Here is a 14491-nt window from a genome sequence, read left to right as displayed (position 1 = left end):
CTCCTACCCATTCTAGACAAGGAGCCCTATACAAACCACAGGCACTGGAGGATTTAGGACTTTCAAAAGCTGGGTACACTTTAGATGATATTTCGGCTGGTCCAACGGATCAGTCCGATATATTGTCAAAATTGCCTAATGTGTACCCTCTCGGGCCATGCGCGCTTCCATTTGGTCATCAGTCGCATCGTCTAGTTGGCCCTACATGCAGCTCAATCTGACAGTGCGACCGACGACCCCACGCAGCTGGATGCAGGTGGTTTCGACATATCAGGCGGTCCGGCATCGGATCCTTTCATGTGAACCGGCCACCCGATATGTCAGCCTGTCGCATCGCTGGGTACACATATAGTCTGATGTGTACCCAACTAAACTGTAAAGGTGCATACACAGACAACTATTTTTTGAACGATTATCGAGAACTATATCGTTTATCGTTCAATCGTTGAAAAAATCGTTCACTTTCTGAGTTAAAACGATGAACGACATGAGCGTTCACGTTTGTAGTTTTGTAGTTCAGTCAGATTGACCAACTGAATGATTTTCATTAAGGGAATATGCAAAAATCATTTGTAGTTTAAAAAAATCGTTCATTACACTTTAAAAAATCTGACAGACAATCGTTCATAAAATCGTTGGTAACAAAATCATTGTGTGTGTGTATGCAGCTTTACCCTCTACACCACTTATAAGATACTTGTTACTGACATTTGCTCATACTCTGAGCTGAAACCATCACACAGCTGAAAATTAATCATGGGTCATGATTCTAAAATGTATTATTTACTGGACGGAATCAGCCAAGCTCAAGGGATACTTCTTGTCTGCAAATATTAATTCACATGCTGTTCGTCAATAGGTACAATGATCCATTCTATGTCTGTATTCAGAATCAAGTTACAGCTATGGAAAAGGAGCGCACAAGTGTACATAAGTAATAATACGTACCATTAAAACTAAACATTTCTGTATATGAAATTATAAATGTATTTGTGTAGAATAGATACATTTGTAGATAATTGTATTTATTAATATAGTAGCTTCAGATATACATAACAGACCCATGCCGACTCTTAGAAGCATTACTCTTGTGCAAATGTACTTCTGTTGCTGTTCTAATTTTATATATATATATATATATATATATATACACACACATATATGTTGGTGCCTTATACAATGATAATAATAGTTATAATAATGTATGTTCCCTGAATGGTATAATAGATACAATAAATCAATAAATAATTGTATTTATTTATTCGGTATTATACATGCTATATGCTGCATTTGAATTAACACATTTACTTTTCTTGTGTAGCTTGCTAGTGTGCTTTCTCTGGTGTCCTAAGGGTTAACAAGCCAGCCATTAAATTGCCTGGATGACTTATCTACTAGCAGAAATAAATGGCTTCTTGGGAATGGGGCACTCTTGTCCAGTTACCAGCTCCAGCTCAACAAGGGATGATTTTATGGCCATCCGACCTTCCGATCACCATTTAATCACAATTAGAGTATGCATCCTAATACCATGTTGTGATTGGTAAAGATCATTTCAGTAGCACTGTTTGAAGATAGAGAGTGATAAATCATTACTTCTGATAAAAAGAGGGTCAGCTGCCCTGGAGTTGCTATCAAACCACTTGAATGAGTCATATTGTCTGCTTTGTTGTGGCTTATTTTTCTTGTCCTTTAAAGTGTAACCTTATTTCTGAGGAGCAGAAGTAATCACTGAGCAGTGTGGTGTTGTGCAATGATGTACAGCGTAGGGGTCAAACTCTGTCTGCAAACAGCAGAATTCAATTCATGAAAACAAAATATATTGTCAGTTGAAACTGAAAAGTTGGAGTGGAAGGAGATTGACCATGGACAATATAATTGACTGATTTCCCATAATTCCCATGGCAGGTATTATATTTGTCTATTACTTACACTCTCACCCAAAGACAAGCTGTTAGGGGAAATATAAAGCTGCAACACAAAGAGGGGCTTGGGATTGAAGACCAAATATCATCTTCTGAATTAGTGGACAAATAATCACATTCCACATTTTTAATGCAGGTGTGATGAGAAGATCACGACTAAATTCACAAAGCAAATAGAATATTTTTACTCGAATTTAGCCGAAGGGCGGCGCATTAGTCAGTATGGGCTTATGGAGAGGGGTCCAAATGATCCCTCTCTAGTAAAAAGTGCAATAGTAGTATCTGAAGATGTCATTGGCTACCAGGGCCAAGGCTGGAATGCTTTGCATTCCGGAGATTAGTACATTTGACAAAGCTACTTTTGAGCTTGCAAATGTGGGATCACAGCCGATATCTGCAGCGGAACGCCCTTCATACATCATGGGAATGCTTACATTTTGCATTTGGTGCTTTCAAAATTACTTTCATAAATATGCTTCCCCTTAGTTCATTGCCTAGTAATTCATTTGTTTATTCTGTAGAAATCAGTATTACAAAAACAAAATGAAAGCTATTTAGTACATCCAGTGGATGTGAGGATTGTTCATCTTCAATGATTTTCCTTTAATGTCTATGAATCGACAACTAGCTGGTTTATTAAGTGCACTGATGCCATTTTGGAGAATTTAAATCTAAAGATGTGCATTAAGCAGTAACCATTACATCTCTGTAATTATTCCCTGTTCTGAATCCGTACAGACCCGGCTCCCCTACTAGAGGCTGCACGTGGATTAGAAGATCGTCTGCAACAACTTCAGTATGTAGATCCTGATAATAAGACAGTGAAGGAAATCAGCCGGCACTGGAAGAAGCACTCAGACTTTTTCTCCGCTGGAAAAGGTATTGGCATGTATATGTATATTTTGCTAATTTTGATAGATGGATACTGCCACTAAATGAAAATAAAATCTCTTATGAGAAATTTTTTTTTTTCAATATAGTGTGCACAGCAATAAGTCCAAAATAAATGGTGATCGAAACTGCCTAGTAAAATTCCTTACTGCTGACCACCTTCATTACTGACCTCCATTTATTACATACTCTGCTGACCACTATTTATTACATATGCTGCTGACCATCATTTATAATGTACACTACTGACCATTCTTTATTATGTATGCAGCTGACCTCTTGTTATTATGTATGCAGCTGACCACTATTTATTACGTACACAGCTGACCACTATTTATTATGTACGTAGCGGACTACTATTTAATGCGCATGCAGCTGATCACTATTTATTACATGCGCAGCTGACGACTATTTATTACATACGCAGCTGACCACTATTTAATATGCATGCAGCTGATCACTATTTATTACATGCGCAGCTGACCACTATTTATTACATACGCAGCTGACCACTATTTAATACGCATGCAGCTGACCTCTACTTATTGTATACGCAACTGACCATGTTATATGATAGACAGCGCAAATCCCATTTGCAACTTTTCTCCAATTTGGCCTTTTTATTTGGCCTGGCCTGGTATTAATATGCAAATTGTTAACTTGCAAATCTTAGTTGTTTTTTTTTATATATTTCACAATGATTAATGGAAAAAGCTGCCAACAACTTAGAACATAAAAGTACAATTTAGTCCCTTGTTGCGCCTTAGTTACTCCTGTGGCCCGAACCAGGTCTTCTGTTATTCTATACTCTACTGGTGGCTACTAGTTAGATAATGGCATAGTAGAGGTGATAGCTGCAAGATTGTACTGAATGTTATTGTACTGTAGGTAATAAGTTTATCATAGGAATTATTTCACTTGAGGTATTTAACAAGTGTTGTTATTGTGTCTTCACCATGCACTGTGTGCTTCTTCTGACTAATATGCTTTTTATTTTATTTTTGTATAGCACCAACTTGTTTTACTGAGCTTTACAATCAGGCAGGTGCATTATGATGACAATAAGGGAAGATAAGTGAAAGAGAATATGTGGGCCTTCCTGGAAATAACTTACAGTGCCTCACAGCACATATGATAATAGCCATGTACTGTGGAGTTGGAGAGGCAATTAAATGTGAGGGGTTATTTATTAGATAGAGTTGCATTTGTCTCATTAGAGCAGAGCAAGGCTGAGAATTTCTCACAATGATTTACCCATTTGTATATCTTGCACATAACCCAGTAATGTGCTACAAATACTCAGCATAAAGAAATATATAACTATTATATATGTAAACAAATACAAAGTGATATATTCATAAAAGCATTACTTTATTTGCTGTATAAAAAGTTTTGGAATAACTTACTGTAGCCTTCCTATCCATCACATTCAGTCTATCCATGTACTTCTCCAGGATAATCATAGAATAATGAAAATCAAAGAGTTGCCTAGAGGTTAATAAGTGAAGGTCTCTTTAACAAGGTGACTTCTTTTGAGATCAAACTGTTATTTAGTCATAGATTTGGGCTGATATTTATGCTTTTTTTAACAGAATTGGGTTGGGTATGAAATGCCGACAGTCGGGATCCCGGTCGTCAGAATCTCGATGCTGGGAACCCAACAGGGTTAGCATACCAACACTTGTTGTTCGGTATGCTAACCTTCCCCCTCTCCCTACCCTAACCATCCCTCTTTGGTGCCTAACCCTAACCTCTCCCCCCTAGAGCCTGAACCTAACCTTTCCCTCCCCGCACCCTAAACCTAACCCCTCCCCCTTAGTGCCTAACCCTCCCCCTAGTGCCTAACACCTAAACCTAACCTTCCCCCCAACCCTGCTACTTACCTTTGGCATCTGGCGGTCGAGATGCCGGCGCCGGGATTCTGACTGGCGTCGGAATTCCAGTGCCGGTAATGTAAGCATCGGCATCACGTCCGCCGGGATGCCAATCGCATCCCACTGAATCCACTAGCTTCTAAATATTTTGTAGATGCATTTATGAGCTTTAGTTGTTTGCCTCTTGTGTGGCTGTGTAGTATCCTAAATTAAAGTGGACACCGCTTTACCCAGCCTGTAGCCAATCAGATTAGTAGAATATATATTCACGACATTCAGGGGCGGATTGGGAATGTAAAGTGGCCCTGGAAAGTTTTCCTAAAGTGGCCCTATGTTGGCATGGCCAAAAACAAACGTTGAAGAGGTTAGGAGACCATTAGCTCAAGTAGCGAGAGTATCCCAATGAACACCATATCACATACCTCCCAACTTTCTAATAGTGGAGTTGGGACCTTTTGTACGCCCAGAAAAGGGGGCATGACCTCATCTCCCTGCAAGCTATTCCCCCCATTTTCGTCATACTGGGGGCATGCCCAGCGCCCCGGAAAAAGTAGGGAACTTTGATAGTGTGAAATGTTTTGGATGCTTTTTTTTATTTTTAATCAACCCTGCCACTAACTGAGACTAAAATAAGACCCACAAATATAATGGATCCCCCAAATATATGAAGGAGGGACTGCAGCAGATTTCTCCATACCTGGCAGCAGCCAAAGCCCTCATAAGTTTTTTTATGGGGGCTGCGAAGCTGTCAGAATCACCAAGTTTGGCCCCGGCAGCTTATGCCATCTGAAACTCAGCAGACCGCACAGACGAAGAATGGCCCTGGCTCCCGATGTAGAAGTGAAATATTTGTATTTCACTTCTTACACATCGCAGGGATGGACTCCTTTCGGAGTCCCTGTCCCTGTGAGTGATTTAATACTACATCTGGGTGATCTATAATTTCTTATTGCCGCAGATATCGTCTATAAATTATAATTTTTGGGTCTAAAACCCAATAACTAGGGCTTTTCTTTTTGTAACCCCTATGTATGCCCTGTGAATGAGTCTTTTCTTACCTATATGATTTCTTTGCAACGGAGAGCCTTTGAAGAAATTGATCCTCACTGGACGAACAGTATCTTGAGTCAGTATTCACTATTCATGTAGGAGATCATAGGTCCGGACACCGCCTGTTTGTGTAGTAATAAAGCCAATGTCATCATCATGCAACAGAGGTTCAACCAGATAATACATAGTAACAGAAGTTTTGGGGCAGGACAAAATGTGAGTTTCCATGATCAAACATTTTTATCAGTAATATAGATTCTCTAGAATTGGGGTCTTACTGAAGAGTACTGTCCCCCAGCCTTTTCTTGTAATACTACCAGTGATCCTTGTGTCTCCAGCTCCATCACCCTCTCTTGAACGCCATCTCTCTGTGTCTCTCCAGTGTCATTCCCGTGTCTTTCCAATGTCACCCCGTGTTTCTCCAGTGCAATCCCTGTGTATCTCTCCAGCACCATCTCATCTGTGCCCCCAGCTTCATCTCCTGTGTTCCCAGTGCCATCTCCTGTTACCCCAGCTCTATTTCCTGTGTTCCCAGCTCCATTTCCTATACCTTAGTGCCATCTCCTCTGTGTCTGTCTGGCCCCATTCACTTGTGTCTCTATCCTTGCCCACATCACCAGCCCCATCTTACTGTACCCCTATGTCACCATGCACCTAATCATACTTTACTGTGCCCCACATAACCAGCTCTATCTTATTGCACCCCTATGTTAGCATGCACCCGGTCTTACTGTACCCACATGGCCAGCCCCATCTTACTGTAGCCACATTACCATTAACCCAGCCTTACTGCACCCCATGTCACCTTGCAATCCATGTTATCCTACACTCAGCCATTCAGCAAACAATGTCCCCCCTGCAACTAGCCTTAATGCACCCCCATCTCACCCTGCCTTACTGCACCTCCATGTCACACTGCAGCCCCATGTCACCCTGCCTTACTGCACCTCCATGACATGCTGCACCCAGCCTATTGCACCCCCATGTCACCATGCACCCTGCCTCACTGCACCTCAATGACACTCTGCACCCCATTGGCACCCCACATCCAGTCTAATAAGTATCAATACCTAATATGTATAATAATAATACTAATAGGGTTCACTCAACTCCCCAGTTCATGTTGAAGGAATGGCTGGTGACTGGAGACAGAACTCCACTCTCTGCATGCAGCAGGCTCCTGGTACCACTCAGGACACAGGGCAGCAGGTTAGTGTGGCTGCCTGGACCACCCTGAGCCTGGCTGGGATTGAAATAATTCAGCATCTTCTCCATGTCCATGCTCCAGGGGTGCAGAGACAGCGGTGCGGGAAGGAGACGTCACAGTGAAATCACAGCAGAAGCGCATAAGGGGTGAAGCAGTAGCAGCAGATGCCCCGCAGTCACTCAATTCCTGGCCGGCCTCTCCCCATGGTTGAGCATGGTCTCCTTCACGCTAGTGACCTGAAAATACGAAAGTGCGGTTCCATTCCCATAAATTCCACCTAGAGTAGAAATTTGTCCCCTCGTGGGCTCGCTATGCTCGCAACAAGATTATATTCCCCCTCTGTGTCCACATGGATGGTAGGGAATGACATTGGACAGTAGCTGGTGACGTCAGGGTCCTTTCAACGAAGGGAATCTAGACACTACCCTCTCCCCATAGCTCTCGGCCGCAGACACTTGCAGCAGTGCTCGTCTCTTCCCAGCACTGCTCTGCAAGAGGCGCGGAACGAAGGAGGAGAAGGAGGGAGAAGCCTGCAGTCTCTTTCATCTTGTCTCTCTCACTCCTGGGGGTGTGTCACTCTGCTGTTGTGAGGAAATAATACAGGGCTCTGGTCTGCAGTGTCCACACCAGCAGAGCTCCTGGGCTAGCAGGGAGTTGTGTGTTACGGGGTGGCCCACCGGGAATCTTACTGCACGGTGAAGCCTATGGCACATCCACCCCTGCAACTCTTGGAAGCTTGGTAGAGCAGCAAGCAGCGTTGTGGATGGGTTAAGTAAAACGTACTTGCATCATGCATAACATCTGAAAGTGCCATAAAATATTGTATATGTATGGTGCATGCGCCTATGTCCTATTAAGCTTGTTGTATATCAAACTTGTGTTCCATACTAAGCATAATTATTGTTGTCCCAGGTGTGCAGTAGAGGGACAATTACTAATTAATTCATTAAATTCACTTAAAATACAAGTAAATAGTGAACTGGACCTAACAGCTGTTGTGCTGTGTAAATGTCAACTACTCCTTTTTGGAATGACATCTAAAAGAAAAAAGAAGGAATTTCAGGTTAGTTGGAAAGCAAAGGTGTTTACTTTTTACAACTTCTCAGAAAATGAGAGAATAGTCCTTATCGATTGCTGCTCCAACATATAGTTATTTATTTCAAATTTATACTTATTTATGGCCACTTTTCATATTTATGTACTGTGAATAAAATCTTACCAGGGGATAATATATTTTATGTGTGTTACTTTTGAGTTGAACATAGTAAATAGAGGGGGTGAGGTTGTTGCTACTTACTGTAATACTTTGCTAGTGCTGGTTACTATAGTGGTCACTCCCAGAGGATACAGAACAGACTAATAAATGATGTGTTTGTGTTGTAATATAGGCTTATTGATTCTAAGGGGGTTTTCACATAAATTGTACCTTTGGTGTTAATTATACTGTTTAAAACCACATCTAAAATTTCTAGAGGCTTTTTAGGGGTCAATCCATTTAGCTGCGATGTACAACAGCTGCACTTTACAGCAGCCGGAACTGCTCGCAGCACCTTAGTGCTGTGAGCAAAATTGAGCGAATTCAGGCTGAGAGCAGGCCGTGAGGAGATGAGGTGCAGTTGTCGCCGTTTTAACACCGTGGCAACAGCAACTCGCTCTGTTAATGGATAAATGGATTCACCCCTTAAAGTGATTTCCAGGAGTTTTCCAATAACATTATAAGAAAATATAAAGCGCACTAAGGGGCCTATTGTTCATCCTGTTTTTTTAATTGGCTCATTCATTATTAGAGGCCCTATAGGGCCACCTAATATGAGTTTGCATGCAGGAAGCAATGTCATTTTCAGATGGGGCTGAATCCTAGCTCCCTGCTTATTCATAGAAGGTCCAGGGTTGTGAAGAGGTATCAGAGTGGGTGTTGTGAAGAGGTATCAGAGTGGGGGTTGTGAAGAGGTATCAGAGTGGAGGTTGTGAAGAGGTATCAGAGTGGGGGTTGTGAAGAGGTATCAGAGTGGATCCCTCCGCCACATCCTCACTGCGAGTCCGGTGGCCTCAGGTAAAACATGCATAGTTGGTCGGATCCAGAGGGGTAAGTAACACCGCTACTTCTATAGCAGTGAAATGCTTACCACTCGATGGTAGCAAACATCGGGATGCTGCTGTCGAGTGGTAAAACACTAACATCGAAAGAAAAATATCGATGACCGACAAACAACAACCATCGATGTCCATCCCTATTACTGATCTCTGGGACAACTGCTTTTTGAAACAGCTGTCCCAGCTCTGGTACTTATGCATCTGCCACCGCAACGCCGGCGAGTTGAATACTTAATGATGAATAGGCCCCTGACACTTGTAACCTAAAATATGCAGTTACAAAAACGCAGTGCGTCTCTGGAGGTATCATCCGTTGCATCACTGCCATCGTTCTAGCATGTTGTAGTCATTATCTGACAGCTTACAGAGATAAGTTACTTTGTCACTTAGCTGTAGATAACAGAAGTGGTGTGCAATAAATGCTATGTACACCTCTATCAAATACTTTATTTATGTTTTCTTTTTATTTAACATCTGAACATTTGAAACCCGTATCTTGTTCCAGGTCCAACTTGTCTCCCTACCCACAGCAACATAAATGCTTTGTAATTGCATTATTGTAGGTAATACTTAATAAAACAAAATCTCTCTCAAAAAGGTCAGCAGATCACTGTTTATTGCAGACTTAATGAATGCTAGTGAGGGTTGAAAGTGCATCGTCCTCTTGTTCATGGAGTCCCCGAGCTGGTTCTCAGGCATTCCATCCACTAGGAGCCAGGCGTGATCAGTCAGCCTGGCAGTGTGGCTGTAACACAGGCAGGAAGCTGCCACTTTCACAGGCTTCAGGCTAAACTCACAATTTCACATCCAGCTGTGACGCTCAAACACCATTGACTTGCGGATCCCCTACTGACTGTATTAACTCTGTAGCTAACATTTAAAAACAGATCAATAACTTTATACCCATGCTTGTGGCTGTGGGCTAGTAAGACAGACATTCGCTCTTTGCGCTGGTTCTGTGAAGTTTTTTTCACCTACAGAGAGAAAAGAGGGAACTAGTCCAGCTGGGATCCCGCTGCAGAGGGAGGAAGCCTGGCACAGCAGCATTAGCAACAAACTGTTCTCAGTGGACACCTTTCAGCAGAGAAACGAAGTGGAAAGTGAAAAGTACGTGAGTAAAATCAGTTTCATTTCTATCTCCAGGTGTAATGTCCTCCACTCCAGCAGTGACAGTGTTAAATAGATATTGGATGTTAATACTAGGAAGCATTTATAGACCTGACAGGTTTAACCATGTTGTACTGAGAAGAATCATTACCAGACTTTGCTACAATGTACAGCACACACATAACCTACAGACAACAAGTTGCCAAATTCACAACATATCATGCAGTTTAGCCATGTACTGTATTTGCTAGAACCTATTGCAATCTTTCACAAGAAGTCATTTAAATGTTTAGCACATTGTTTTGTGTAAGTCTTCACATGCAAAACCTCACAGCCATTTATAATTTACTAGAAGTTGGTTCAGATTAACTAATGTTTGTGTGATTTTAAACTGTGTAGTTCAGAATTCCTCATTTTATCATAGTCATTATGACTAGTTAACTAAACGGAGTGGACCACCTTCTCGGTGTAGGAATTTCAATGTGTGGGAATGTTAGTGTATCTGCAGCCCTGCAGGGCACTCTACTAATGTTACTATGGAGAATAACAGAACCATGGACCAGTGTGTTGAGAAATGCTGGAGTTTACGGCTTCACACTGTTTAAAACGCTATAATGAAAAATGAACAGAAAAAAAGGATTACTATTCTATGAAAATGACATTTTCAGATATAAACCATGAAAAGTGATACATTGTTCAGTGCTAATCTGACTTTTAGCTGCAGTACTGATAAAAAAAGTAATATACTCTCTTCCCCACTCCTTTACAGAAAGTTGAAGATCATCTTGCATGGTTTATGGTGTCCTTATTCAATCTTATCTATGTTTGAATCTGCCAATCCTCACTGCATTACTTCAGAGCAAGTCTGCAAGGTCGCTGTCTACTTAGTTCAGAGAAGCCCCTCCCCCTAACGGGAATCCCTGGCGCCAGAATCCCGACAGTACTCAGAATCCCTGCGCCGGAATTCCGACAGTATTCAGAATCCCGGCGCTGGAATCTTAACAGTACTCAGCATCCCGGCGGCTGCGATCCCGACAGTGAGTATGAGGGTTAGGTTTAAGGGTTAGGCACTAGGGAGAGGGTTACAGTTAGGCTGTGGGAGGGGAGGGGAAAGTCAGTGTTAGGCTGCAGGAAAGTTGGGCTAGGGTTAGAGGACGGTTTAGAATACTTACCCGCATGTGTCGGGATTTCCCCTGTTGGGATTACGCTGCCGGGATTCTGACTGCTGATATTATCAGCGATACCCAACCTCCCCTAACATGGCAGCCTGCTGCAGAGCAGTGGAATAGAGCATAAGACATCTTTAGTTAGTATACATGAAATAACTGATGTATTTTTAACTATCTGTCCATAACACACAGTTTTTGCTATAAATTAAAGACGAGTAATGCCATTATGGATGTCTGTTTTGAAATATACCGGAAGGTAGATAATGCTTAACTGGATAAAACGATACCAGACAACAGATAAAAAAAAACCTTTAACAAAGACTATAAATATATGATTATTTATAATAGTACAAGTACTTGGAGAATACAAAGTATTAAAGGTTAACTGTAAAGTATTGTGAATGTGTGTTTGTAAGCAACTATTAAACCTGAGGGTGGGGGGTGTGACAGGCTAACCCTTCATCTTAACACTAAAGTGCCATGTAAGATCCTCACTGACATACAGCAATCCCTATGCATTTACTTAGCAAGATGTGGTGGGCATGAAGTATAAAGTAGTTGGCCTAATATAAGCGCTGATAACTTGCTGGTATTTCATCTGCTGTTGAATCGTAAATAAACCTTTAGTACATTCCTGCCTATAAACCTCTAAGATTCACCTGCCTAGAACCTCTAAGACAAAACCTGCCTATACCTTCTAAAACCATAAGGTGTCGCTAATTAGCGCTGTGTTTAATTATACCATTAATAAAACTCTAAGACAGTTGAATAGCGGTCCAACGCGCTAAAGATTATTATTCAGGTAAAAGTACAGATGTTACCACGCTATGATCTAACAATGAGCGCAAACTAAATTATACAAACATTAGGTCATAAGGTACAGTCAATACATACGCGTGCGCCCTGGGACCAGATACCGGCATCAATAATGAGACCTTCGTCGAACAGCATAACAGGAACACCGCAGACTGGCATCTTGTTTCAGAGTACTCACATATATACCCGTACTGGGATAAGCAATACAATAGAATACGTTGGCAGGTTCTCATTGGTTCCTCTTCTTGCTTCTTCCGTTACGGTACAATTCATAGGTCAGTGCAAAGACTCAACCCAGCCTCTAACAGCCTGATTGTGTTCACCTTCCCGCAGCATAATAAATCTAATCTAACTATGGCATACAACATTTCAAGAAGTTATTCTCTCTAACATTCATATTTCATAGCCGTATGTTCTGATCTTCTCACCGATGCCACCGGAACGCTGTGGGAACAGAGTAGATCAGTACGGCACCAAACACGGTCCAATTGTCATTTTCTAAGCCATAGTTACAGAAAACATTAATTTCTTTATATGCTGACATTGCGATTAAACCAAGTAATAATCATTCCTTTCGTGCTGCGGGACCATTGCTTTTAAATGTGTATGCGGGGAGAAATGACACTAAATTGTGTTGTGTGTTTGAGGGTCTGTGGGGCACTTAGCGACCAGCACTAAGTTGGAAAGGCTTCTGTGTATGTGTGTGAGCATGCCAGTATGGGTTTGGGAAAGGTCACTAAAAAGCTGGCTGTGCGTCTAAATAGCTATTTTGCGTTGTCCTATGTTTAACATGAAGTGCAGGGAAAACACCACTAATTTGCTACTTTTTGCTACATCGCGTATGTGTTAATGTGAATGCAGGGAAAAACACCACTACTTTGCTACTGCTCAAATATAAGTCTGTGGTGATTTTAATGTGTTGCAAAGTTATTTTATGTCTGCTAAACACCATCGGTAGGTGTTAGGGGAAGATTGCTAAAAAGCTGTTCATGCTACTTTTTAGCAACTTTGCGTTGTGAGTAGCAAAATTGCTACTTTTATCAATTTTGCACTGTGGATTGTGTACTATGTATTTTTCACAAAATGGCGCCTGTGTAAGCTTTCTTTTCTAAAATGGAGTCTTGCTGGCATTCACAAGATGGCGTCGTGCATGTTTTCCTGATTGGCAAACAGATTCTGTCTTACCCAATTATTCGGTTTCGACACTGCATTGTACCTTCTGCCTCAAGGCAGCTTATGTATTAACTTTCCCAGTTTCTGCAAATCCATTCAGCTCTGAAACACTGTAAACAGATAATGTTAGGGTAAAAAGACTAATAATATACATAATAACCTTATTTTGATGGCACTCTGAGTACCAGGAATACAATTGGTTTGCTTACACAAAAGAACTTATACAGTTGTTATTTCATATCTCACATCTTCCCTTTGAGCAAGACAACTCATAAAGAAATTCCATTAGCATTATGTAGTCCTTTGAAAACAATATAATTTATAATAAGTGGACAAACAAAAACCTACAAATTCTGACAAACTCCAAGCATTGATTAGGCAAGAATGGGCGGCCATCAGTCAGTATGTGGCCCAGAAGTTGATTGACAGCATGCCAGGGCGACTTGCAGAGGTCATGAGAAAGAAGGGTCAACACTGCAAATATTGACTCTTTTCATAAACTTAATGTAATTATGAATAAAAGCCTTTGACACTTATGAAATGATTGTAATTTTACTTCAGTATACCATAGTAACATCTGACAAAAAGGTCTAAAAACATTGAAGCAGCAAACTTTGTGAAAACCAATACTTGCATGCTGCCTCTCATGCCAACTGATTACTTCCTCCCACTCCCGCCTCCAAGATTTTTGCCCGTTCTGCTCCCGACCTTTGGAACTCTCTCCCTCCTCCTATCAGACTCTGCTCCTCTTTACAATCCTTCAAACGGGCTCTCAAGACCCACTACTTCATCAAAGCCTTCCAGCTCCCATCCTAACTTGCTGCTACATGCTCCTTCCTCCCTGTTTACCCCATCTGTGTCACACCTGTTGTCTGCCCCTCCCCTTTAGAATGTAAGCTCTTACGAGCAGGGCCTCTACCCTCTTGTGCGTCTCCTTACTTTACTTTCACCTACTTCTTACCCCCCACCAGGGCACCTAACACTTGGTTGCTTACGTTCTGTTGCATATCTAGGTGTTATGGTCACTAATGTAGCAATATATATTATCCATGTCCTTGTCCTATTTTGTACTGTAAGTCAGTTGTCAAATTATTTGTTTATGTACTTTGTAAGGCGCTGCGGAACACTTGTGGCGCCATATATTTAAAGGATAATAATAATAGTAATTCTCAACTTTTGGCCATG

The 14491-nt window shown here is 41.5% G+C and overlaps 1 protein-coding gene across 1 annotated transcript in view; it reads left to right on the top strand.

The window, feature by feature from the left end:
* CUX2 (cut like homeobox 2) overlaps window positions 1-14491 on the top strand; it is a 414556-nt gene that overhangs the window by 270019 nt on the left and 130046 nt on the right. Inside the window, exons 5-6 of the mRNA XM_088449256.1 lie at window positions 2664-2804; window positions 10022-10148. Coding sequence (XP_088305382.1) covers window positions 2664-2804; window positions 10022-10148 — 268 coding nt within the window. The remainder of the gene's footprint in view (window positions 1-2663; window positions 2805-10021; window positions 10149-14491) is intronic.

The sequence above is a fragment of the Taudactylus pleione genome, unplaced genomic scaffold, assembly GCF_031769625.1.
Source record: "Taudactylus pleione unplaced genomic scaffold, aTauple2 ptg000479l, whole genome shotgun sequence".
In the NCBI taxonomy this organism is placed as follows: Eukaryota; Metazoa; Chordata; class Amphibia; order Anura; family Myobatrachidae; genus Taudactylus; species Taudactylus pleione.
The sequence above is the reverse complement of the archived record's forward strand: the minus strand, read 5'-3'. Positions and strand labels throughout refer to the sequence as shown.